A 27,982-nucleotide genomic window follows, 5' to 3' on the forward strand; every position below is an offset into this window, starting at 1 on the left:
ATTCATCATATAAAGCACACAGCTGTAAAATGTACTCAGCCGGGCTTTTTGTTGTTTTGTAGCCTGCTTTTCTAAATTTAAAGAAGGTTTTTAACATTTTCTGACTGATGCTAAGTATTTGAAGTCACAAAAATATAGACCGGCTTCTTTTTTTAACTCTGTTTATTGATTTATAGGCTCACAAACAGCAATAAATGATCTTGAATGATGGGGCATAAGATTTTTAAAAAGTAGAAGAGTGAATGTAGAAAGAATAGCAGCAGAGGGATAGGGCACAGGAGAGATTGCAGTAGAAGTGACAGTGCTGCTGAAGTACAACATTTTAAATGGTGAAGCTGATAGACAGGCAGAAACACAGATGCACATGGACACAGACAGATCAACATGCAGGGAGAAAAGTCTTTAAAGTAGCAGATGAGCTGACAGATTGAATCAGACTGAATCAAACAGGCAAGTAAAGACCCAAAAAGGAGAAGTGTTGAGATGGACAAGAAGACGCACAGATGGTCAAACTGGTAGGCAGGCAGACTGACACTCAATATGTTTTGCCAGTTTTCTAGACATGTTCACTTACTAGTCAGGTAGAGAGACATCTGTACGCTCATATATAGTTATTTCCATATGAAGACTCATGCCTTGCCTGTTTAACCTTTCTGCCATTTTATATTCTTGCTGCTGTATGACTGAGACCTTGCTTGTCTTCATAGCCCCTACATCACATCAAATAGTATGAACTTGAAAAAAATCACAAACAACATTATAAAGCTCATTTCAACCAGTACAAAAAAGAATCAAATGTATGTGCCTGCAAATCAAAACAAAAGCATAAAAATAGGCAGGTCATCGACATGGATGATAGCTGATAGATGGAGAATGTATCAGCCGGCCGATATTCATAACAGCTTGACAGTCCTGTGGTACATATCCATGCAACTGTTTATGTAGGTTAGTGTGACTTCAGACCAGTGCTAGAGGGCATGTGAAGCTGTTGAAAATGAGCAGACTCAGCCTGCCTCATTTCCTTCGTTTTTGAACAGGTCGGTGTTGTTCCGCTGGATGCTGGTTATCCTGCTGTTCTCTTTAACAACTGTAGAGACAGTTTTCTTGGCTTTGACACCCAGATTGCCAAACCAACAGATCAAAGAAAAAAGTTAAAATTGACTTACTTTTAAATTCGGGACAGTTTCTTTAAACTGAAAATCCATTGCTGACAGTCTTACACAGCGTATCTATGTTGCACTGAAAGGTCAGCCGCTGTCGAGTCCCATGTTGCTGCCTGAAATTACCTTGAACTCTGCTTACTGACAGTCAGCCACAGGGCAGTATGAACATGAACACAAGGTTAAAATATGTTTCAAATTTTATTTTGATCCAGCTGAACGTTAATATAGTCATTGTTTACCAGGTCCTTCCAGAAGATGTCTCTCATTTGTTAATTTTGCTCTTGTCAGGACTTAGACCTTATTTACAGCTTGGATGTTCAGAGTTAGAGGAGTTCAGTCAATCAGAAAGTTTTTGGTAAACCCTGTATCAGCATGACAAGATGAAGTATAGTATGCGATCATGGTTTAAAAGAGATTTGAGACTTGCTGAAACTGAAACGATCAGCTTATGAGAAAATGGTAACAGATTCAGAGCCTGGAGTAGCCAAAGAATTAGCCACTAAAGTTTAAGACACAGAAATGAGTTTGAAGCTTACATTTAACTGAGTCAGGCAGCCTGATGTCTGCAGGGTGGATGCTCAAGAGGAAAGGGGCACAATAGGAAAAGGCCCTGCAGCCAGAGGATTCTTTTTAACTCTGAGAACATACAGGAATCCTGTATGAGATTGAAGACCAGTGGATAAGGAGATCAGCCAAGTATGAAAGGGCAAGGCCATTTAGGACTTTCTGTCTTGTTAGAAGCGCCTTAAAGCCTGGTTTGACATGGACAGGGATTCATGATCAAAAATTTCTGAATTAAAGAGTTGGAGTTTTAGTACCAGCATGCAGCAGGCCTGAAGACAAAACATTACCATAATCAGATCTCGATGACACAAATACATTAATTATAGTTTCTGCATCTGACAAGGACGGAAACAATCGAATTGTAGCCATGTTACTTAAAAGCATTGAAAAAAAACTCAGTCTTGATTAAAGCTAGTGATTAGTTTTTAATATTCAGCATTGTATATCCAAAAACTGGGCAGAGATCTTTGAAGTGTTTACCTAGTCTAGAAAGCAGATAGTAGGTTCTAAAGCTAACACCAATAATAACACAATCTGATAATGCCCAGATTTAAAATCTGAGTTTGCACAATTTTGCATTATTGATTTTTGTATTCATTCACATCCTGATCAATTTATATGCCTAAACTATAATGACTATTCAGTATGTTTTAAACATCATGGGAAACATTTAACTGCTGAACTTGCATTTGAAGTTACTGCTTGTGTACATGCTGTATGTGATAGTATTAGTCCAAACACAGACAGACAAATGTTGGAGGAATGACTGTTACAGGAGTGATTTTAGTTCTTTCTTTTTTTTTACTACACCATCACTGCATGTAAACATCATTTTTGCTTTCTAGTTCAGTCATTGTAACACTCTTCTCTTTCTCTATTTGCTTTCTCTGTATCTTCATTTTTTATTCCTTTTTGTTCTCATTGCACATTTCTTTGTTCCTGGATTTCTTTCCTTCTGATTCCCTCTTTTTGTCAAAAACCCTTGTATGTACTGCTGGTCTTTGTCTTTTCTTGCTCTGTCTCATATATGTTTTATGTATTAGTACTTCAACAACCCTCCACTCCAGGTTCTGAATGTTAGAGAGATACTAAGCAATTTTGTCAGGTGACAATTACGAGAAGACTATAAATCAAACTGTAAGAAAAGTCCATGAAAAGGGGAGAAAATGGTCAGACGCCTACTGACAGAACACAAAGAGAAACTTTGAGAGGTTCAGCGAGAACTGTGAAGACCAGAGAGTGATTGACAGAAAGGAGGAGTGACAAAAATGGAGCAGTCGAGTGTAAACCAATATAGAAGGATGGAGAGGGAAGAGTGCCAGAGGGTAGCGAAAATGAAAGTTGATTATTCAAACAGTGCTGAGCAGAAATAAGAAACAGAGAAAAAATAGATTCGTTGCATACTCTGGCAACTGTAATAAAATCATCAGTGTTGGCTCATGACTATAATGTTTTAACTACAACCTACAGCTCGGATGTTGTATTTTTAACCGTCCAAAAACAACTGTTTGGAAAACCTAATTTTAAAGAATCTGCTGATGAAAAATGCAACATCTGCCATATCAGAAAACTGTCTGGATTTCAACCACCATGTCTCCAGAAGCTCTTAAAATTGTAAGGATATGTGAACAGAAAATTGAAGGATTCCAGTACAATAAAATGTCCACAACAGGAGTTACTTACAGAACTCCAGCCACTCTGTAAAGGTTATTACTGTGGGTATTTAAGACCTCTTGCTCAACACCTGCAATGAAAGTCCTAGAGTCAATTAGCAACCCTCTACAAAGACAGATGAGGCAGAAGCAGGAAGATAGAGTGAAAAATGTGGTGAACAATGTGTTGTCCTCTAAGGCAGGGTCAGACTACTAGTTACAAACATTCCTACCTATTCCAAGCAAAAGGGCACAGTGATCATATAGAATAACAGACTTTCTATACTTCACTTAAAGCTCCTTTCTACATGATATTAAAGCAGTTGAGAGGAGTGAAAAGAATAACATGATATTTTCTGTACAACCATCCATCCAGATCGCTGAACAGTCATAAACCAATAAAGACATTTAAAGTCTATAGAAAGTGCATGTAAAAGACTACAATAGCATAACATAGATTCATAGTTTCAGATGGAGGCATCTGAAATCTTTTCCCTTTTCTTAGATACTGTATTCAGCACGTGTCATTTGATCAATTTGAGTTTGCATCAAGCATGGCTGTCAAGTGAAAATAAAAGCCACTGCGAGGAGGCATTGCCAGAGGCCGAAATACCTAAAGCACTTTTTGGCAAACAGGATATTGTAGTTTGGTGTGGACAATGACACACAGAGAAAGAAAGAGATTAAAAGGAGTGACAGAAGCAGAATTGCAGTGAAGAAAGCGAGAGATGAAAAAGGAGCAGTGTGAGGAGGGACAAAAAGAATGATGACACAAGGGGAAGATGATGTATCATGAAGAAACAGAAGTTGAATGAGGCTGGCTAAAAAGTGAAAAAAAAAAACATAATGAGTGAGTCAAAGGAATGACAGTGGATATAAGAGAGAGAACCACAGAGAGGAGGCTCTCCAATATGCCAATATCTGTCACTGTTCTCATTAATGTGTGTATATCTTTACACTGTTACAAGTCTCACAGGTTTGTTAAGGTTTATGTCCTTTATGCTGAGTATATGCATCTACTGCATGTGTGAGCCCATCTTTTACTTTGTGTGGACAAAAACACTGCCTCAAATTCAGAGGCCACAAGGTTAGCCTTTAATTTTATGGTTAAGACCGCAGATTGGCGTTAGAGTTATTGTTAGAGTTACAACAACATCACAGTTGGACAAAGCCTCCAGGGAATGAATAAAAGTCAATACAGTGTCCCCACTAGAGTAGCAGTGCAAGCTTTTGTATATGTGTGTGTATTTGGCTTGTTATCAGTATCAGCCCAGCTTGCTGTAGTTAGGACAACAATGATTAGGGAGGACAGGAGGGGAGGAGTGGGTGGGGTGTGCACATAGAGTCTTGTGTATATGTGTGTGTGTGTGTGTGTGTGTGTGTGTGTGTGTGTGTGTGTGTGTGTGTGTGCGCGCGCACATTTGTATAGCTGTAAATGTGCTTTGATCTATCCAGCACAGTAGTCTGGACTATCAGCTTTCAGATGTGTGTGTATGTGGGTGTGTGTGGGCGATCCTCTCCATTGTGCTCCTTCACCCCTGTCAAGTAGTCATTGTGGGGAGGGATGGAGGAGTGGATAACAACTGTAGCTGAGGTCTGTTGTGGTATTGGCTGGAAGCAGCACCCTGAGGGGGAGGTGCAGGGAAAGATGGAGAGATGCAGATGCACAAGGTGAAATGTATATGGGCATGAATGGAGTAAGTCTAAGTGACAAATTAAGATTTTAACATGAAAAATGTAGGTGGATTAGAAGGAGAGAGGAGACAGTGGAAGAGAAAAACACTAAAGCTAGAGGAGAGGGACAGAATAGTGTTAGACAGAATAGTAAAAGAATATGGGCATTAACATCTTGAGTTTATAAAACTTCTGTTGTTGATCTAACCTACAGTTGGTCTTTATGCAGTTTCTAAAATGTGATACAACATTTAAGGAACACTTTGATGGTCTTGGGGTATAACATAGTCCATGAATTTGCTCCATGTTCAAATTCTGCCAGGGATCTTTGTCATCCCTTTCTTTGTTCCTTCATTTCCTGCAGTAATAACCTTTTACTCTACGTTATGATGCAGAAAAGGAGCCAAAACACAGCCCAAGCTGTATTTTGACAGTTACACATCGTTTTTTTCCCCATTTACTATGTCCATCATATTTGATATAAAGTAAAGAATGAGACCATACAGTAAACAAAATACACCTTTTTCACAGGAGACTATTTCACTGTATTAAATGCATGTATAAATAATAAAATGAATTATGGCTTTGGTTTTAGGGTTCTGGCATTGTGCACGCTGGCTCACTGTCACAGTCATGGCTGACAGAGACACTTTAATAGAACAGATGGTTAATGTTGGTAACCCCTGTACTTTTCCTGCTTTGACAAATCAATACTGTTTCAAAATATTATGTTTTATAAAAAAGGATTTACCTTAGCTGCTGCAGTTTACGCTCCCAAAGGTGGCATCACCCAACACATTTTTTTCATTTAATTTGTATTCATTTATAATCTTCAGATTTATTATGTATTTGCTTCAAGGAGTATAGGATAAGGCAGGTGGTTAGAGACGCAATTGACTGCGCTAGAAGTTACCATCTACGCAAACACACACTCCCTCTCACTCCCCAACAGTCCCATTTATCACGTTGTGATTACTTGATAGCTTAGCCAGTTGGTAGCCCATGTTATAATGTTTAGCCAGCTGTGACAGTTGGCCTAATGACTGGAGTGGGTTTTTTTTTTTTAATGGAGCAAAATCTGCTGGAAATTTGAGAGTTGCCAGATTCTAAGAAAATCTGTCAAGGTTGTAAGCAGGGAAAACTGCACATGCAATGAGAGGCAAAAACAAAGCGATGCTTGGGTTCTCTTTGAACACTGTCGGTGGTTTAAATTCACTGCTTGGCCTGTACCACTAATAGGGCCTGTCAGACACCCAGTTATAAATGTACTAGATCAGACTCTTTCCCCCAAACACAGTGTACACCATCTTAATTCAGGGATCTTTGCATGTTTTAGTACATTGAATTAAGCCGTGTAAGGTTTATATGACTGCTGAGAGTTTAAAGATTCAGGTGATAAATCCAGTTGTTGTTCAACTGAAAGTAAATCACACAGATTCAAGTGATCTATTCACTGCCCTTATTTTTACCACATCCCCTTGGGGTAGTTTGAACTAATGTGACTGTTCTGATGTCAGATAGACACTCAGCATCCTACAACTTACAGTTACCTAGACAACAACAATGTATTGATTATGGTCAGAAATGTAAAGACTGACAACAAACATATGTTGTAACAGGATAAATTGAAGTGTTGTTCAGCAATCAGTCCATTTCATCTCTGAGTGCAGTTTCCAGGAGCAACTTTTCTTGTTACTACAGCATCTCCATCTGCACTGCCCTCTAGGTAACTCTTTGAGTACAAACACTGCTTTCATGTATTTTATTTTTTGGGGTGAAGTCAAGGTAGTGAGAGCTGAGGAGTAGTAAAACATTCTGGATGCGTTTGACAAATTTAACTCACAGTAGTGTTCCCAACCTACAGTCGGCCCTCCAGAGGACGTTGGCTCACAGCCTACATACGCATATTTAATTTTCCTATCAGTTGATATTGATTGACTGATCCATTCCCAGGTTTCCACCAGTGAGTGAGGAGGCTGCTGTCGGAACCCCAGTGGGAGTCATCATTGCAGCTGCTGTCAATCAAACTATCGTGTACTCTATCATTGAAGGCAACAAGGGAGGTGAGTATACTCAAGAGTTGTTTCTGCACAGTGTCTGCAAGATGTGCGTTTTTCAGTGAACTTGGCTGGCTTCACTCCACGGTTTTCAGTACTGATAAAGCAGTTGGTGAGTTTATGTGATGAAGCTTCAGACAAGAGTTACTATCATTTACAGCACCTAAATACAAATTTGACTCATTAGTAATCCATTTACACTTGGCTGCTTGGCAAAATTGAATGGCTAGACAAATTTAAAAAAAAATACATTCAAGCAGATGACAGCATTAAATGGACCCATTTTCCCATAATGCACGCTTAAGCTTTTCTCACATTTGGTTTGCAGTAGAAATGGCCACTAACAGGGCCTGCACTCTTTGTTATTGGCATGTACATTGAAATTGTCCATCTTTCTCAATGTCTGATTAAAGCAATGGTGCAGTGCTTATTTGATCTCTGATCATAACAACCACTGAGTGATCTGTGTGGGAGTGACGGCCCAAAAAGATGGTTTTAATATCTATTCTATTGTCCTGTCCAAGTTATGGTTGTGTTTGTGTAAGTTTATGGATAGCATGAATGCAACTGTTATTGTGGCTTAAAAATGATCCTAGTATAATATTGCCATCTGGACTGGGATACAGCCTATCCTGACTTGCAGTTTATGCCAAACCGAGGCCTGACCTCACATTTATATGAATAACTTAGAGCACTGAAACCCATTTGGATTTTATGTGACAGAAACACCTGAAATGACAAATATAAATGGGGACTAGGAGTAATAGGTTACAGGTGCTTTTTGCTCATTTGTTAAAGCTTCTCATTTGTTTGCAGTACTGTACCTCATGCTCAAAGTCTCAGCAGTTGCAGGAACTTTACATCTTCCCTTAGTAAAACCACCCTTTCACTGTCCAACTGCTTTTTGCAAGAAAAACCACCCCTTTCACCTTACTGCTTTGTTTTTTGCTCTCTGTTTCATTCTTTGTATTTTTTGTTACTTGTTCTCTCCAGGTGTATTTGCTTTAAACACAACAACAGGAGTGATTTCCACAGCCAAGTCTCTGGACTATGAAGCCGATTCCAGCTATGTTCTGAAGGTAGAAGCAGACTCCATGAGAGTGGCGTCCTCAAACCTCCGAGCTCCCTCTAAGAGTAAGTGTGTGATTGTGTCTCCTCCCCTGAGATTACAGGCCTAACAGTCGATTGCATCACCACAGATTTCACTGATTTTCTTTTTTTTTTAATTTCACACACTTAAGGGCTTTAAAACCCACTATGTGATATTGTTAATCTAATCTTGGCAAAGCCTTTAGCTTTCTATCATGCATACAAATCTTTTTGTCATTCTTTTTGCTGCTCATCCTCTTATTCTTTCTTTCTGGAACTCTCTTTACCTTGACATTTTTTTGAAGGAGTCAGAAACTAAAAAGATTGGCACCAGAGATTTAATCTTTTATAAGCTTATTACAATTTTTTTTTATGTAAGATTTTGATCTGAAATGCCACTTGTAACCTTGTCAGATAAATGTAGTGGAGTAAAAAATACTTCCGTCTGACATGTATTGAAATAGAAGCATGAAGTAGAATAAAAGGGAAATCAAGTACCTCACACATATTGTATTTGGATAAATGTTGTTTGTCCCACTGGTACATATTTATCTCCATAGGTCAAGTCAGCGTTGTAGCATAGTAAAGTGAAGTGTTTTTAGTTTTTCTTCATTCTACTTGAATTATTTTATTTTTTTAATTTATTCATTTATTGGAATTTCTATTCTCTTTTTCGTCCATTCACAAACGGAATCATTTTCCTTTGCTTCCATGTGGAAGGAAAGACCAAGCAAAACAAGTTTAATGGTTTTAATTGAAATTGGAACTGAAGTGAAAATGACTCTAATTAGTTTCCAACTCTTTCCCCTCTGCCTCTCTTTTCCCCTGCCTCTCTCTCTCTCTCTCTCTCTCTCTCTGCTGGTCTTGCTCGCTCTGTCTGCATTTTTCTTAATTGATGCTCAGCTTTACGGGTTTCTGCTTTCTTCTTTAATTATAGTCTTTACCACGTGCTGTTCTCATTTCGACTAACTATTCGAATTTAAACATTCTGTGGGGATTATATCTACATATCGTTCATTTAAGTCATTAGCAAATCTCCTTCCATTCTTTATTCTATGCATTTTAATCAGACAGCAGATCAATAAGATCTTAACAATGTGTTAATCCATCTTTCTAAGGCTGGGATCTGTTCTTCCTTTCCGATATATGATTCAGCCTTTGATAGAGTTAGGTCAAAGTATTGTGTTACAGTTTTATGTGGGTGTGCTGCAGAACTCCCAGTTTTTGGCCAGGTAAAGCCTGTATGTGAAGGATTCTAATTTGTGTTCACTGAATATGAATTGACAGAGGCTTTTTGGCCTAATGTCTTGTCTGATACTTAATACCATATCTAATATAGTTTGATTACAGTAGTGTCTAATATATTTAACATAGATTTTTCCATGGAGTGTGTTTAAGTAATTCAGAATACCTCCCTGAATATTACTGATGAAAACTTGATTTTGAATCTTGGCACTGATGTTATTTTACAAGACTGCAAATAATAATGTCACTGTTTATGACGATTGAGGTTTCTGGATGCTTATACTGTATATCTGAAGACAGTTTCTCAGGGACATTGTCTCCTTGTTATTCCCTGCTCACCTTTGTTTTCTCAAATCATCACATCATCATTTCATGGATCCTGGATCCTTTTTCAGGTTTTTTTATGCGGCTATTCAGTCAATGTTTTATTCTCATCAGCCTATGTAAATTCTCTAGAAAAGCAAAACACCAGCAGTACCAATTTAGACCTGTAGTGTATACATATCAGCATTATCACCAACATGGAAAATAGGTATAGCTGCTGCAACTATAATACTCGTCACACCTGCAGGAAACACAAAAGCAACCACTGTTCCAGCTCATAGATGTCCACACTAACAGGTCTAAATTGCTATTATTGCTTTTTGTGTCAATATGTGGCACAAGTTGGACCTGTACTGCAGGTACTGCAAGGCATCCCTGGAGCTGCAGTTCTGATATTTGGTGTTCATTACGGGTGCTTTACATCAATGACTGTGTTTGTCCCCGTGTGTGTGTGTGTGTGTCTAGCTAACACAGCTAAAGTGGTGATTGACATCCAGGATGAGAATGACCACCCGCCGGTTTTCACCAGACCTCTTTACATTGGAGGGGTTGCAGAAGATGCCAAAACCTTTACCTCGGTTTTGCAAGTACAGGTACAAATACTGACAGACATACTCACACTCCTAAAGCATATACAAACCAACTAGATTAATGCAGAATGTGGATAAAATACCCAGAAATGTTTATAATGTAACACATTTATTCCTGCCTACTTGGAGTAAATACTACCTTTATTTTGTTATCTTTGAGTTCTTTAGTCTACAGTTTATAATAATATTCTATGGATTTTTTTTGTTCTTTTTTTCATCCCTTTTTGTGTTACCAGTTCTTGCCGGCAATACTTTTGTCAGTGTAAGGCAAAACATTATGACTTTATTATAACATAAAAGAAGTTCAGTTGCATATGGCCCAACTTCAAGAAACCTACAGAGCCCATGCAAATACATGAGCATGTGATTGGTTTATTTTAAATAGTGATAATCTTAGGTCCAATAACTAACGAGATAAACTGGTGGGATTTCTGTCCCTCTCCCTTGACATCTCCCTCTGTCTCTCTGTTAATTAATACATCTCGTCTTTGTTTCCCTTCCTTTTTACCTAACTCAGAAGAATTTCATATCACTGTAAACACACAAAGAGACTGGTATTACCAAAAAGCCTTTTAGCCCGTTATTCAGACCCAAAATGGGTCACAGAGTCCATCTCTTTCAGCCTCTATCTGAGAAGCAGCGATACGTTTTAATGAGCCTGGATGCCACATGAGATTGGTGAGGGTCTCTGGCAGAAAAGTATTTGCTTTAATATTTTATTACAGTTTTTAAAAACATTCTTAGATATTCCTGCTTCATTAGATCGTACACAGAGAGAGTGACAGGAAAGATGAAAGCATAAGAGAAAGCATGCAACATAGTCATATTTAAAATCACAGTTTCACAACCATAAAAATGTGCTTTCTCATTCATCAACCTGGTATCACAAATTATTATTCCCCTGCTGCCAACACCTGAGGTCATGGTTTTACATATAGATTTTTTTTTCCCTCTCTTTAAGAACTATATTTGACTCGAGCTGGTTTACAGTAACCTGCTCTACAGTCACCTGACCTCTTAAAATACTTTAACAGACTGACAAGAAGAACTAATGGCCTGCTAGCCAGCTCAATCACCACAGGGACAAGCAATAGATCTGAATGTTGGAGGAAAGAAAGAGAATTGATGGTTAGGTAAGATAACTGGCATCATGCTGAGAGACAAACTGAATGGACAGAAGAAGGCTGGGAAGACATACATGATTAATAGGTGGATGAATAGATGGAGTGGGAGGATGACTAGAAAGACAGAGATGCTGGCAGTACACTCGCTCACATCCGGATGAAAGAGTGAGAAAAACAAAAGTTGGAGAAAAGGTTTGGGAAATGTGCATGTTCAATCTCAGGGGTTTCACTCAAGTATAACTAATTCCATCACATCTGTCTGAAGCATGTATGTTGTCTTAATGAGTTTTTTGCATTTGTGTACCAAGCTACATTTTATTAGTGTGTATTGCTTCATGCAGGGCTGTTATGCCTTCAGATAGTACATGTTCAAGTGCACAGGCAGGAGTTCGTCTGTCTTTTTGTCTCTCGGAGTATGGCAGAATACAGATAATGAATCGATGAGTCTCACATTAGCAAACCTACTTGTTAGCGCCAAAGATTCTTTTATTCTTCTAAATCAATGTGTGCCACATTTTGTCTTCCAAAGACGTTTCTGTCACTTTTTCCCACAGATGCAGAGTTGAGGAAGATATCTTTCATTCCCTTTCATTCTCCAGCCTTTCCTTTCTCCTTTAATTACTGGTTCTTCTCTTTTAGTGGGTGTTCAAACCAAAAATAGCCCTGCATAAAAAAAAAAAATATCAAAAGGCTGCACTGGTGTAGGTTTGTTGCTGGAAGTACTGGTGAAAAAACGGCATATTATCCAGTTTAAAAAATACCATGTGTTTGGGTTAATTAGATGACAGAGCACTGCAAAGCAGTTTGTTCCATTCCAGAAAATGACAATTATGATAATGATCCATAATGATGATCTCAGGGTAAATAATAAAGATCCACTAGTGATAGAAACTAATCTTACTGAAATATGGGCTCTCATGTTTTAATTATAAATAGTGTCCTGTCAGGTGATGGTTCATCAAAGCCATTTCTGAAACATATTGAGCTTTCCAGCCTTTTTGTCCAGGCTCTGCAATGGCTCTCCACTGTGTTTTCATAAACATTAATGCTACATTTCTTTGCACACAGTGCTTTTGAACACAGGCATTTTAACAAGTGAATCAGTGATTATGTGAAAATGCTTTTTTTTTTTACACTGTTCAGGTGTGCAGGAGAATTAGAGTGGTTGCTTTTATTTTGTCTTACACATTTTGAACTTTGCTAAAGTGCCAAATCAGTGTGTTCATGTGTGAAGATATTGTTTTATGCTTTTCGTTTTCACTGCCCACATTCAGCTGTCACTTAACGCACAACCATGATTGAAAAAATGGATGGAAAATTAAAAGGCTGTGTCCCTGACTGTTTTAAGCCTATTCAATTTTGCCACTTTTCCAGTGTAAATATACCAGCTGCTTAGAATTTTTATGTACTGGGATTTGGGACATAACTCGATTGAATCAAAAATATTCTGTGCAGGTCTGTTCTCCACCTATGCCAATGCAGTTGCTGTTTAGTAGGTGGTTGCTATTATTGAAGGTATTTATATATTAATGAAAAGTTATGTGCCATACACCTCTTCAAGTGTGAACACACAAAAAATAGATCTGTGTATCTGTTCATCCATCCTCCCTCCTTTATTTCCCTATATTTCCCTCTGTATTTCCTATATTTCCTCAATTCTTTCTTGCTTTCTTTTCCTTGATCCCTGGCATCAAGAAAGGAATATGTTTTTAATGTTACTTCCTATCATAGTGCCCTTTTTGTAAATACCCATCAAATCTCTTACCAAGTCCCTCATTCACACATATATGATATACTGTATATGTGAATGAGAGACTTGATAAGAGATTTGATAGTTAGTCAGGATGACAGAACAGAGAACAGATCTTAATAGAGCTCAAAGTACAACTTTACCCTCTGATGCTCATAGAGAGTAGTACATTACACTGTATAGTTTGTAAAAGTCTCAGAGCACGTTTGACCACAAGCCAAAAACAACAACAACAAAAAAAGCTTGTTATGTTGTTTTGGGGGAATGAAAAAAAAAAAAAAGACAGAATATAAATTCTGAATGAATCAATATACATGAGTTGTGTGCCCCATATTGATGAGCTTCTCAAGCACCCAGAATTAAAACTGTAGCAATAAGAAGGTGGAGGACTGACTGTCATAGTGGTAATTATTACAAATTATAAAACTGGTTTTTAGGATGACAATGACTTGATCACAGTGTCATTTGCCTGCATAATGATGACATTTTATGATACTTATGATTATGGTGACATTATGATGATTACAGTAATGATACCATGTAATGAGTCTTGTTTTCTTTTTTCCAGGCTCTGGACAAAGACACTGGTAACTACAGTGCTATGATGTATCGACTGATCATTGCCCCTCCTGCTGGTAAAGACACTAAAGATAGCAAAGATGGCTTTGTCATCGAACCTTACAGTGGCGTGGTGAAGACGGCAATCATGTACCGCAACATGAGGAGGTCATATTTTAAGTTTGAGGTGGTTGCAACAGACAACTATGGTCAAGGCCATAGCAGCAAAGCAGAGATAGTGGTGTGTATATTAAAAATTTAGATTTTTGTCAGGTTTATAATCATTTGTTAAAGGAAGGTTTTTTGATGTAATATATTACATTTCCTTCAAACAAATTAGGTTGACATGAGTTCTCTTATTTCCAAAGAGGTTTAACTTGCTCCCAGAATGTCTTTCTGCATGAATATGTAATAAAATAAATTCAAATTTTCATAAGTTTGAAGTATAATGGAAATGGGAAATATAATCCTTTTCTATGCCAAACTTTTCAGGTGTGTATGTGCCATATGACAATGTTTAGGGAGATAATTCACAGCTGAACATGCTGGTTATCCCTCAACTTAAATGCTGAAATTACTTATAATTTACATTTTTTACTGTTGTTTTAGGTTTCAGTTGTGAACCAGCTGGACATGCAGGTGGTTGTATCAAACGTCCCTCCAACTTATGTGGAGAAAAACAAAGACAGGCTGCTCAGGTAAAGTACATTATACTTTATTTTAAAAATAATATATGTGAGTAGATTATATTTAAATAATCTATTGTGTTGGCTAGTATACTGATATCTAGAGAACAGGCAGCATGGGTTGAATTTTCATATTTTAGTCTATATTTTGATTTTTATGGAGTTAATCACGCAACTAGCTGAGTGCTATGCCATCCCAGGTCGCTAGAGGGCGCCTATCGCTGCGGGGGGTTTAGGGTAGTTTTAGCTCAGTCACACAGAGGAAGACTAAATCCTCCATTTGAACAGCAAATCAATGTGCGTGTGTGTCCTCTACTCTCTATCGCAGGTTAGTAAATGTGTTAAATCGAGAGTACATCACAAACTTTAACAGTTTAAGATGTAATAAGGATATAGTTGGATATCATAATGGGCGTAGCAGGTTTTATGGGGTTTATTGTGGTAAAAGAGAGTTCCGTGTTTAAGCTAGCTTGCTAAGCTAGCGGCACCTGGTCGGCGTGGGAGTAGCCAAACCAAACCAAGACGTTGACATATTAAATCACTGTTGTCACATCTAAAACACTTTTATGAGACGTTTTTGACGTAATATAACATTTACTGGTTGTATTTATGGTTTATTACCAGATACCAGAAATGGTATCGTGCCAGTGTGTAGCGACGCATGGCACCTATAGGACTTGGCATTGAGAGGGAGAGAAAGGCGCCATTAAAGGAGCACTGTATTTTTAATTTTAGTATTTTTTTTTAGTTAATTAAATTTGTTATTTCATGGAAAAATAAAAGGAATACACTGATAAACAAGCAGATGTCCACTTACCTTAAAAATGTTTTACTTAAGTAAAAATACTTCACACATTGGCATAAAACAGTGGAGCATTATGTATGCAAGCCTGTAAAGTCACAGTTTTGTGACATAGAGTAGGTTTTCATTAATTACAGTCATATAGTAGCAAACGTGATGTACACCCTTGATTGTATGCAGTTGTAGAGTTGTACAGTTATAACGCTCTGTGGTTCTTCAATGTTGATTTAGAAGAATTCAAGCTGTAATTGCCACCATGGGGAAATCAACAAGAATGTGATAAAGAGCACAAAGAGTGTAGTGTTTAAAAATAGTGTTTCTGTAATAATGAACTGTCCCAGTAAGAATAAAGTTTCAAGTGTTTTGTTGAACTAGAATTCACACAGGGACTGTAACAGGGACACGCATCAGACCATCTCTTACTCTTATTACCAATTCCACCAGTTAGCTCCTTGGTATTCTGCCTCACCCTCTGTCTCTTGAAGCCAACACAGTGAGCTGCAGGTCTGTGCACAATATGTAAAGTATTTTTTTTTTTTTTCAAAATATCTGATGCTCCAATCCTTCAAAAATCACAGTTTACCACCACATTGTTAGCTAAACATTCTGACTTAGTTTCAAAAATTTGCATAAATGAGGCAGTCATTTCTCCCTCCACAGTCAAAATGTGTTTTCATTTGAAGAAAGTGAAGCTCTTAATACCAAAAACAAAATGCATTATTCATTATATGATATGATTTCTCCCATGTACACACTCATGGGTGTTTGTGCAGTCAGGCTGGTGATTTCTTTTGCCTCACACACACAAGTTGTTAATGTTTACAATCTTTTCTCTGTCTCCCTCACACACACACACAGAGCTTAGTGGGACCAATCCTGCTGTGAGCAGGTGTTTCTGGAGGGACAGAAATCAATATTTCACAGCTTGAGTCCACCTAGCTGGAAAAAAAGTGTGTGGTTTGTGTATGGTGGGTGAGTGTGGTGTGACTGGACACAGGACTTTGTTTTTTGTGTGTATCTACTGTATTTTTCTTTATGGGTAGAAGTAATGCCATGTGTGTGTTATCCTAAGATAGGTCAAATAGTAGAATCCCATCATTCAAATCTGTTACTTGTATTCCCCAGCATTTTGGAGCGGTACGTGCAGGAGCAGATACCAGGAGCAAAGGTTGTTGTCGAAACCATCGGACCCCATCGCTATGGTGACGGAATGGAACAGGAAGACTATGCCAAATCGGACCTGATGATTTATGCTATTGATCCACTGACAAATAGAGCAGTCTCTAGACAGGAGCTCTACAAGTAAGAGCTTTGCCAGCAAATCCATGAAAAGTAAAATGGCAGCCCTCCAAAGGTTTTATGTCATAAAATGAAATGAGGCTTAACCTAAATTGCACTGCAATTAAGTAATTTCTAATGTAATTGGCCTCAGCTATTTTTTTGGATTGTGGCCACTCACGTGGGTTTTCAGGTATTTTATGAAGTCAGTGTTGTACTCTCTGGCAGCTTATTACAGTATCCAATGAAGTTACGTTTTGTCAGGTAATCATTTTGAGGGTTAGATGCTGGGAAATCCAAGCAAATAATAAGCTGTTGAACAAATCTGTAAATATAACAGCACAAATGAGTGGGCTTTTGTTTGTGTGGCCTTTGAGGAATATTGGCAGACAGTGACTGGCACATATTAACACTTGCTTGGCATCATTGCACTGAGTAATAGAAGTTAATGTGCATTGTTTATTGTCAAATATCCATGGTGTCAGTCGCATGATTATGTTTCTCATCCCAAGATTTCTTGATGGGAAGCTGTTGGACATCAACAAAGAGTTCCAACCCTTACTCCCTCCTGGTGGCCGAATACTGGAGATCCGAACTCCAGAAGTGGTGACCAGTGTAAAGAAAGCTGTGCAGACTGTGGGTTACACAGAAGGGGCACTGTTGGCTTTGGCAGTTATCATCATCATCTGCTGTGTCCCGGCCATACTGATCGTTATTATCACCTATAAACAGTAAGTATGAATAATGTATAGTTTTATTTTATATTTTTTAATAGAAATTTCACTTTAATTAGAGGTGTCTTAGTATTGTCTTTCTAGTGAGCTTAAAATTACAGCTGGTGATGTTTACAATACATTTCAATATGACCTGTTACTATTACCAATTAATTCTATGCATAAACAAACCTGATATTACTTACTCCTTTGTGTCCTAGACCTCACTGTTCTCCAAAAAACAATTAAAAGCATCAGATTAAAAGAAACATGATTCATTTGTAAAGATTTTCATCCCCTCTCAGAGTAAATGGATGTGCCATTTAGTGCCATTTAGTGCCACTGACAGTGAAGGAAGGTCACTAAGAATTCAGAGATGTGCAAGGAAATGTGTCAGTCCTAGTACACAACCTTGTCCTTTTTTTTTTTTTTTTTCTATTTTTATTCCTCTTGCGTGCTTTAGAGAGGTTATTGTATACACCTCATGAGAAACTGTTAAATCTATTGCATTCAACCAACAGCCCAACATTAAATCCTACCGTATCTTTGAAGCTTATAATGTTCTTTGTAATGTACTTTTTGGTGTGATTTCTGGTTTAGGCATTTCAGTAAGTGCTTGAAGTAAAACTGTCATCTTTAACATCTGATTGGTGCTGCTGGTTTATAAAATATATGTTTATGTCCTTAAAATATGTCCATCTAAAAAGAAGAATTAAATTTAAAATGGGAATTGTACCAAACAAAACAAGCCATTTAGAAAACTTTGATTTCTTTTAAGAGCATGCAGACAGTCAGGCAAATAGATGAAGCTGGGAGTCTCAAACAGGACGTCCTTCAGCGCTATTTATCATTTTATCACCTGGGCCACTCACTTCCCTAGATGATTCAGCATGGCAGCCTGTCCCACCATGCCAATTCCAATAGTTTGTTTAGCTAAACACCGTGAAAGGCTATTAATTTCATCCGCTTCCCAAACACACACGAAGAAGTGCACACACACATTTGAACTGGATCAGTGCATTTTGGAGAGAGCCTGTCATCCTGCTGGGGAAGAAGCAAATAACAGGGCGAGGAGAGGACAGGACAAAAACAGAGCAGTAATCATTAGTATAGTAATTACCAGCCTTGGTTGCTAAATGACTGCAATGAAGACCAACTGTCTAACTTTACTTGTAAATTTTATTAAGTATATCTGGCTGACGAGAGGTACTGTTTGATTTATGATTCAAATAATCATCAGTCTTTCTTTCTTTTCTCTTTCTTTGTCATCTGTCACCACCAGATTCAAAGAGTGAGTACTGCTTTCATATCCATGCTAAAATATTAATGCAGTCCCTGTCTTTAGATGTCTTTCACTGGAATTTATCTGTTGACTTTCATAGTACTATAAAATTGATGGCATCAAGAAGGCTGGTGAAACAGAAAAGACAATGAACAGTCAAACAAATGAATCCTGAAGAACGTGGAATCAGCAAATGACCAAGACTGACCAAGAGTTTGTGCTGACAAATAGGGGTTCAGGACTTTGCCTTTTTTCTTTTGTGATTTGCAGGTCCGCCCTTATTTAGCCCGATATGACAATTAGCTTACAGTACCATGGTGTTAGCAAACATTTTCTGTGTTTTACTTGTTCCCATCATTTTACTTTACTTTTACTTGTAGCTAATATTCTTCACTCAATTTGCAGACTTTATAATTTGTCACACATGAACTTTTTGGTAATTTTAGTCATATATAAGTAAAACATGAGATGAAAACACCATTTCATGACTGGTGGTTGCCTTGAAGCCTGAATGCCAAAAACTTTTGATCAAAAAAAGTTGTTCTAAGGTACCCTATCTGTACTGCAACCATTTTGCTGCATTCCACGTTAGGAATTTTACTCTAACATTAGATGTCCAACTCTGTTTCCCCTCTCTGCTGTCCAGACGCCAAGCAGAGTGTGCCAAAACAACCCGTATCCAGATGGCACTGCCAGCAGGCAAACCTGGGGGAGGCACTGCCAACAACCTGTATGAAGAGCTGGGTGACAATGCTGTGTAAGTGAAGTGTGAAAGTGGCCTTTACATTGGTGAGCCAAAACAGACGAATTAGGTTGCAGTCCTAAGGCTGTGAAACTTCAGCCTTTGGCAGTGCACCTTGTCCTTGCTTTGTGGTTTTCACAACAAACAGTAATATTGAAAAGGCAAGGCTAGAAAACTCAAAATAACAAGGAGAAATAAATGAAATATTGAGTGAGGTAACATTAAATAAAAAGTCTTATAGAAACAACATAATCGCAAATAGCCGCTGGAAATCACCAAATGGCACTGCTTTTAAACTACACACTGGTTCACATTCCAGTTTCGAAACAGACAATAAGCCTGGGGCAATTTGAGATACCAGCAAGGATTTGTCATGCTTAGGGTTTTGATAGTTGTCACAAGTATTGTAATTGTTGGGACATGATTGGTGATCATACAGTCAAATGCTGAAATACAAGAGGAAAAACTAAGCTGTACACACTTGTCTATTAATTTCAATACAGTTTTTAATAATGAAGCTTCATCAGTGCAAATATTGGACACATCACAATCTAATCCCTTATGATGGGACAGAATCGATGCAACCTGTTCTGTTCTATATGAAAAAGAATGCGATCAAAACATGAAGCTGTTGTAGTTTAATGAAGCAAAGACTTGTAATTCCATTTCCGACACAAACCGAACAAAGTTGTGGCTTTTGAATGCACTAAGCGTTGTTGATAAACCCTGCAATTTTTTCTTCATGAAGTTCACCAACATCCATTTTTTTTTCAGTCTGTGGTACCGCATAAGGTAAACGGAGGTCAGTGACCTGCCCACAGAGCAGTGTTCACTTTAAGTGCAGCCTCTTGTGTTCACTTTGAGATTTGATCGATTGATGGTTTTCAGTAATGCTGTAATCACTGTAATCATAAGTAAAACCTATTTGAGGCACATTTATTGAAATACTTAGCTTACAGTGAAGTTTGAATTTGGCCTCACAGAATCACCTTTTTCTTGATCAGCCTTCACAGCAGATTAGAATATGAGTGTTATGAGTGTTTGCTTTGCAAGTAATTTGTTTGCTTCTGAAATTCTACTGTTGCTAATCGTAAGGTTAGGGGTCCATGGTCAGGAAATTGAGCTTATATAAATAAGTTTTTTTTATTGTTATTATTATTATTACGGACAAATTGCTCTTTACTCTGTCCTAAATCTCATCTCCTACCAACGTTGAAGGGCATTGTGGCCCATATACTCTTTGCTGCCTCAAATAGCTTATTATTGTGCAACTTAGAAATTTTCACTTCACTACTTCCCTCATTTCTGTGTCTTCTAGGAAATTGTGATTCATTTATCCTCTTGCCAGTTTGTACTAGTTTGATGTTTACTCACTGGTTAAACAAGTGTAGTAGTGACTGCCTGTAAATACCAGTTTTTACAAGAGCGTGCACAGACACTTAAGGCAATACACAGATAGTTTCTTACTGGAGCATTAAGAAGAGGTTAAAAGGAACTCTTATCAGCATTACTTGCATCACTGGTTTCCTGTCTGTCCTTGATATGACATTCCCATTAACATGAGAACAATTCATATGCAAGATGATGGGAACTATCTCCAGCTATGTGCAAAACTGTAGGTTTGTGCATGTGTGCGCGCGGGTGCGTCTGTATGTGTGGATATGTGAGACCAAACGATCCTCTGACAAATGTGTGCGGAAATGAACTTGGATATGAGATAATTGAAATAAATGCAGCCCATAATTTGTAAAGACCACCCTGGGCGATAATTAATTCTGTTGATAAGCTGCAGAGCATGTTTAATTTTGGTTGGGAAGGTTTTGTATGTTGGGAAGGGTGTGACTGTTCACAAAATAGGCAGTTGGGGATTTCTTGCGTATATGTGTGTGTGGTTGTGTATTCTGTATCTTGAAGGGATTAAATAATTCCAAAAGAGTATAAAAGTTGACAAAGTGCAAAAGTTTGCATTTTCATAATTAAGCTCTATTATCAAACTGCACAGTAGACTGATTTTCAAGACTTTTTTTTTTTTTTTTAAATTACCCCTGGCTATTCTCTTGACATGATTGTGTTTTAACATCTGTTTCCATATGCCTATGAAAAATTAAGTGTTCTTTAACTTACTGGCAGCACATTAAATGAAATATGTTTTCTAGTTCAGTCAGAGGTCATGTTATATATGAACAAATCGCTTTATTGTTGTGCAGTGTCAGTAGTCACATTTATTTTTATGGCAATACACTCTGTAAATGTCTGAATTTAAGTCTGACTTTGTTCACGTTTATGTTCAGAATATTTTTCTCCATGCTAACCTGTTCACAGTAATGCAGTTAATGACCTCTACTTGAAATGACATCTTAACACTTAAATGTATGAAAAAAAAAAAAAAATTAAAGTTACATTTAGATTGAATATTACATTTCAACATTTACTTTGAAAAGAAAGTACAACAAAGGAAATAGCAAATATTGTTCGATTGTTGACATTTTAGAACAATGCAATATTATTTTATTGCAAAATGCTTTAATTTCTAGTGCATGTGGTACCTCAATTTTAGTTTTTGTAGTCCCTCAATAGTATTTTTTTTTTTTTTTCCAAAACTGATGGTTTGAAAATAGAGTATTATGTTTTAACTATTTAAATCCTATCTGACACAACAATTGGGCATTGTGCACATGCTGTAACTGGACAGTTGCCATTGGTAATCCCAGGTAGCCACTGAAAAGTTATTTAGAAATGTACTGTATTCCCTTAACAAATGCTGAAATGTTTAAGGTAATTACTCCCTTTAGACAGGAGTAGATTGCTGTGATGGGACAAGACCAGGTGTGAATGTGCGTCATAAAAGTGGCACAGGGCAATAAAGCAAAACTTTACTAATCCACAACCAACCATCCTGGGACAGATTAATATGGGATAATGTTTTGTCATATGGTGTAAAAATGAACAAAGTTCATGTCTTTGTTCCCCTACTTTCTAGCTTTGGCTTGTTACCGTGTAGGTTTTTTTCTGCTCTTTTCTTTTACAGCATTAGTCATGTTACTATGCTTATCTTTTTTTCTTGTTGACTGATTATCATCTCTTGTTCTCATCCTCTAACCTTTATCCTTGACTGACAGACAAAAGTGAGTAGGAGGCTAAAAGTTGTCTCACTTCTGTGGCTAGTTTGACACTATGCTGTGACAGCTGTCTTGCTTTAGTTTTGTGTTTGTGTCCCTGCTTGTCAACAGTTACTGTTGTTTTATGTGCAGTGCAATTAATGCTTTGTGTGTTTGACAGATCAGTGATGATTGATAGCTCTGGTAAAGTTGCGTTGGTTCCCGTAGCATCGAAGTAGCCATGTAGTACAGGAGTCTGCAGTTTCTTAAAAGTCGCACTACACCAGAAAGCCGATAAGCATGCTTTCAACCAGAGATAAGGATATAATCAGTGGTTTGTTGGAAAGAAATCTGCATACTCTCAGAACTCCATGGCACAACGTTTCCTTGCCCAAACAGATCTGGCATTGTTCGGTCTTGATGGAGTGTTTTTGTAGCACACCTCTTTTGGTGTACATAAATTCTTTTTTGTGTGTGTCTATGTTTCAAGTGCTCCATGTCATGCTCATCTGGTAAAATGTCAGAAATACACTATGGTACAGTTTTTGGAATCCCTCATCAATTTCCTCTCATTCTCTTCATTTTTCTAATGTTGGAATCTCATTTAATTGCATTTATTAAATTATAACTCTATCAAATACTTTGTTTTATCACCCTTTTCAACCACCTTTTTTGTATAGCTCTATTTTCAGTCCCGTTTATGGCATATTTCATTTGCCATTCTGTGCATTATGGCTCTTTCACTAAAATTCCCCATCTCCTTCTTAAATTTGATTAATGATACTTTTCCAATTCCCTTTACCTTCTTTCTCCATTTTATCTGCAATCATTTTATTTTTCCCTTTATTCCATCTTTTTTCCCTCATTTTTTTCCCTCTATCCATGCACTAGCCGCTCAAGCCATGGTCGAAGTGGGAGTCGTAGCAGCTTGGATGAAAGTGACAGACAACGTCTGATTTCGGATTTTGCCACTCGAGCGATCGCTGCCCATCGCCAGTGCGTTGCCAACGGAGGGGTGCTCAACAACCTGCCCAAGTCTGAGTCCAACATTACCTTTCTTTCAGATGAAAACCCCCTGACTATCAAAAATCCCATCTATCATGAGGATGGGACTCTGAGTAGCCCAGAGACTCTTGGAAGAAGTCAGAGGAGAAAAGATCTTCTTGGGAGTTTCTCCCCTTCTAGAAAAGGCCTTCGAAAGGCTTGGCTAAGGCTCAGCTCTCCTGGAGGCAGTGATAGCGGATGGGGATCTGGGGGTGGGCACAGCTGGACTCTGCCATCAAGATTACATCGGAGAGAGATGTATGATGCTTTAAGGCGGCAAGTAGTCATGGATCCTGTGCAGTGGGAGCTGGAGCTTCTAAAGGCAGAGTTCAAGGAGAGTAAAGATGCTGGTCTGGATTCAGGCTTTGACCATGGACTGGACTCAGATTTAATGGGAAGCCCAAGTTTGGAACCCAAGCTAACAGTCAAAGAACAAGCAAGACAGTTTGAGCAGCAGGCACTCCAAGAAATGAGGCAAAGGCAAAACAGGGATTCACGAGGATCTTTGTCACCTGATATTCTACTTTCTGTTTTCCCCGAGTCTCCTCAGCCTTACAAGCAGAGCGCCACCCATAATGTTCCAACTACTCAGACTAAGGAGGGTCCCCCAAGTATTATTGTCACGCACAGTGATGGAGGTACCCCTCCACCAAGTCACAAGCCAACTCCTCCTGTCCTGCGGCGATTTGGGGCAAATTTAACTGGAAACCAGGGTGCAGAAGAGCGACTTCAGGTCCATTTAGAGGTTATCCCTGATCCTCCTTCAATTCCTCCACCACCCCCTCCATCTCCACCTCCACCTCCCCCACCTCCCACCCCGGCTCCTGTCCCTTATTCATCTCCTCCTCCCTGCCATCCTTCCTCATCTCCTCCTCTCCCTCCTGCTTTATCTCACTCCAGCCATACAGAAAAACAGGCACCTCCTCCCTCACCTCCCCCACCTCCACCTCTTCCTCCCCCTTTATCACCTTCCCTCCTGAATCCATCCACCTTTGTCCTCCCATCTCTCTCTGAGGCACCAGCCCTACGGCCCGTTTCTCTCCGGCCGTCGCCGCCCGTCCCTGTGGAACCTGAGCCACCTCGAAAAGAGCTAAAAGGGATTTTGAAGAACATCCAGAATATTGCTGACATTGAGAAATCAGTGGCCAATATGTTCAGCCAGATAGATCAGAAACAGATTCCACTCAAAAAGGTCATGAAAAGTCGGGTCTCCCTGGATTCTCTAGATTCTCTCGACTCCTTGGATGCATCAGCAGCAGCAGGAGGAGGAAGAGCAGAGGGAGGAGGAGTAGGAACAGGGGGAGCTGGTGGAGGAGTTGAGGATCCACCACCTCCACAGATTCAACCCAACCCAAACATGAACTCCATCGTTGAAGAGCTTGAGAAAAGATTTCCCTCTCAGTCTACAATGCTCTAGCCTTTATTTTTCTTATAAAGAAAACACAGGAAAATAGTTGTGGTGAAGCTGTCAAGGGACTAACGCTCAAAATAGTTCAGTGGGACACTGATGATTTGGTGATTTTTGTATTTTTTTTATTTATTTATTTTCAGTTAACAGTTCGACAGCTTTTCTCTTCCAACAAGGTTTTGTTTTCTCCATAAGAAAAGAAAGAAAAAGAGATAGCCCTAATATTATAAGGGGGAAAAGAAAATGTTGCTCCTCTGAAATGATGGCACTTGTGGCAAACAGAAAAGAGGACAAAGTAAAACAGCAAGAGAGCTCACATCCTGTATGGCATGATTAAATTATTGGAAGTTACTGTTATGGGATTCTATACTAAGCAGTACTGCAAGAGGAGAGAAAGATTTAAGTACTGTTACAGGATAATAAGCTCAACAGGTTAAGTTTGTTTTTAATTTGTGTCCCCATTTCAGTGAACCTGAACTACTAGGAGGAATTCAAAAACCTGGCTCTCACTACATCAAAGCAGTTGTTTGGAAGGTTTACTCATTATCTGCCTCAGTCATTATTTTAGTTTTCCCCCAAACAGCATTTCTAGGACTTGTTTTTTAATTAACACTGAGGAAAATTGGCTTAAATAGCTGCAGATGGGAGCTGTGAAATCAAATAATTAGACATGGTGAAATGTCTCCTGGTTAACTTTCAGTTTGACTACTGTCATTAACATTTTACATCCTCATCAAGTCATTTTCATTCTTGTCAACAACAAATTATAATCATTCTGCTACGGTCAGTGTCTTGACTCATGATTGATGACTGGCCCACTTGCTGTTGTGGGAGGCTGATTACAGGTTTGGTATGGCTTTAACACATACCCACTGGACTTCTAAACTAGTTGATTGTAGATGTAGCAGGGGTGAAAAGGAAAATCAATCAGATGGGTGAAGAACATTGTTAACCCTGCCACATTGTATCGAACTGCATTTCACAGGGATTGTTTGTATTTTACTTGCATGGATAGTTTTGCTACAGCATTTCTGCTGTTCATGTCTACAGCTGGTGACATCATCACTGTCCTATTTATTTTTTATCTCCAACATTCATAGCCACAGTTTTATCTTTACTTAGTTCTGTAAGACTCACTGTCTCTGTTCTAGGTTTTGCTCTGCAAAAATCATGTTTTATTAATTAGTTCATTTAAGTCAGTACACAATGTATCTTTTTATATCAAACTGTGTTTAAAACTAATTTGTAGCAAATTGCAAACAGTCATGGCAAAGGTGGTATGGCTGTCATCACCTTGATGAGTACTAATCGAGTAGTTAGTTTGTGTCCATGTTTTTATAAACACTCATTTGCCTTTAGTTCCCTATGTTTATTCTTAGCTCTTTTGTACTTGATCTGTTCTCGGTTTAATCTTCCACTTACTCACACATAAGTCACATATCTTTAGTTAACAAACTTTTTTTTTTTTACTTCTGGACCCATCATTGTCAATGCTGGAGATGAAATAATGATAATACATAGGTGGATGCATAGTTGCAGGAAAACATTCACACAGATGTTTTTATTCACAACATGAGGTAAATTATGAACATTTTCTGGATGGTTTCTTGCTTTGTCCAAGCTTTGCTTTGTTAAAATCATTGTGCAGGAACTTTGGAAAATGAGTACTATAAAAAAGACAAAAAGGCCATCTAAGTGAGACATTTTTATCAATAAAATATGTCTTTCTAACTAAGAGTACAGGATTATTCATGTCAGCAACCTAGTGACTACTGTAAAAGTTACACTCCAGTAACCCATCCTAGTAATAAAACTACTGACCACAGTTAGTCCTCATGTATCACATTTATATTTTCCTGATAGTACAGTAGCTGACATGGAAACCCCAGTCATGTGTCCTGTGTCTTTAAAAGTCTTTTCTCCTCAAAATGTCCAAGGGAGGAGGAAAAGTAAAGCAGCAGTGTTATGGGCATGTGCAGCATCTATGAACTGACAATGACAGCGTCAGGTCAATTGTTTTCTCTTGGAATTGTTCCAGACGTATGAGGAATTAGTCATGTACATTGTCTCCTGCGTTTACAGCATGTTAATGAGGAAAAATAATGCTTCAGTCATCTCAGAGTTGAAATGTTGTGCTCTATGAAGGTCACACAGGGAGAGGGACATTAGGTCCAAGGGACTATACCAGCTTGCAGTTTTACAGTGGAGGGTGTTTTACCACACATCTGAGGGGTTATATTATAAACTAAACATCCAGTATATCTACTTCTGTTAAAATTACATACTGTAACATAAAATTTATGTTGCTTTATGCTTTAAATGTGACCCCATTTAAAGGCTTCCATGTCAGTCAGCATAGCACAGTGGTACTCAAAGAGCTATAGGTTTTCACATAGGCAACTTAATTTCAAGGCTTAAAAAGCAATTGCCTTAAGTCTTATGTGCACAGATATTTGCAATAAAAAACAAAAGTGATGGCACTGTATTATTTAAAAGTCATGGCATGAATATATTATTATAATACTGTTATAGACAAATGCAAACGTACACTTCTGCGAAGCATAGAGAGTAAGACACTTACACTTATGTGGTGTGTTGCCTCTTTCTATCTGGTATACCCTCCAAGAGATTAATGGCAGATTTTTTTCATTAGTGTCATCTGTAACTGCTTGTAAGATATGTGAAATCTTTCCTTTGATGAAAGCCCTGTAGCTAAAGGAATGACATGACTGCCTCATATGTAGTCTCTAATTTGACCCCTGCCCTTCACAGCTACAGTTACTCTGATGTGCAAGGAAGCGCCTGCCTTTGAAGCACTGACATTACCTTAAAAAGGTCTAACACATGTGCTTGTAAGGAGTCCAAGTTGTTTCGCTTCTGATGTGGAATCAAATTCTGAGATTGTTGCTCTGTCAGTAGCAGATTTCTCTGTCATCTGCTAATACAGTTTCAATAAGTTATCTCCCATTGACATTTTGTCATTATGGAGTGACAGAGTCACATCTGTCCTGCAAGACCAGCTGGGCAATTGGACCAAATCATGATGATAAATACCCAAATCTAACAAAGGGTTATCAGTGTTTTGCTCTGATCTGGTGTCAGTCTGGTCTCTGTGTATGTTTAGGCAAAAATTTGCACC

General features: G+C 38.3%; 1 protein-coding gene across 3 annotated transcripts in view; it reads left to right on the forward strand.

The window, feature by feature from the left end:
- The window catches only part of LOC113135432 (protocadherin-15-like), a 116,762-nt gene that overhangs the window by 76,293 nt on the left and 12,487 nt on the right, over positions 1-27,982 (forward strand). Inside the window, exons 26-36 of one of the 3 annotated variants that reach the window (XM_026315477.1) lie at positions 7,007-7,116; positions 8,104-8,244; positions 10,234-10,361; positions 13,801-14,031; positions 14,400-14,488; positions 16,404-16,580; positions 17,069-17,287; positions 18,552-18,560; positions 19,198-19,308; positions 22,413-22,418; positions 23,283-24,852. In XM_026315477.1, coding sequence (XP_026171262.1) covers positions 7,007-7,116; positions 8,104-8,244; positions 10,234-10,361; positions 13,801-14,031; positions 14,400-14,488; positions 16,404-16,580; positions 17,069-17,287; positions 18,552-18,560; positions 19,198-19,308; positions 22,413-22,418; positions 23,283-24,852 — 2,791 coding nt within the window. Of the gene's footprint in view, positions 1-7,006; positions 7,117-8,103; positions 8,245-10,233; positions 10,362-13,800; positions 14,032-14,399; positions 14,489-16,403; positions 16,581-17,068; positions 17,288-18,551; positions 18,561-19,197; positions 19,309-22,412; positions 22,419-23,282; positions 24,853-27,982 lie in introns of those variants that run through there. The other 2 variants (XM_026315476.1, XM_026315478.1) reach the window with 2 other exon arrangements.

The sequence above is a fragment of the Mastacembelus armatus genome, chromosome 19, assembly GCF_900324485.2.
Source record: "Mastacembelus armatus chromosome 19, fMasArm1.2, whole genome shotgun sequence".
Lineage (NCBI taxonomy): Eukaryota > Metazoa > Chordata > Actinopteri > Synbranchiformes > Mastacembelidae > Mastacembelus > Mastacembelus armatus.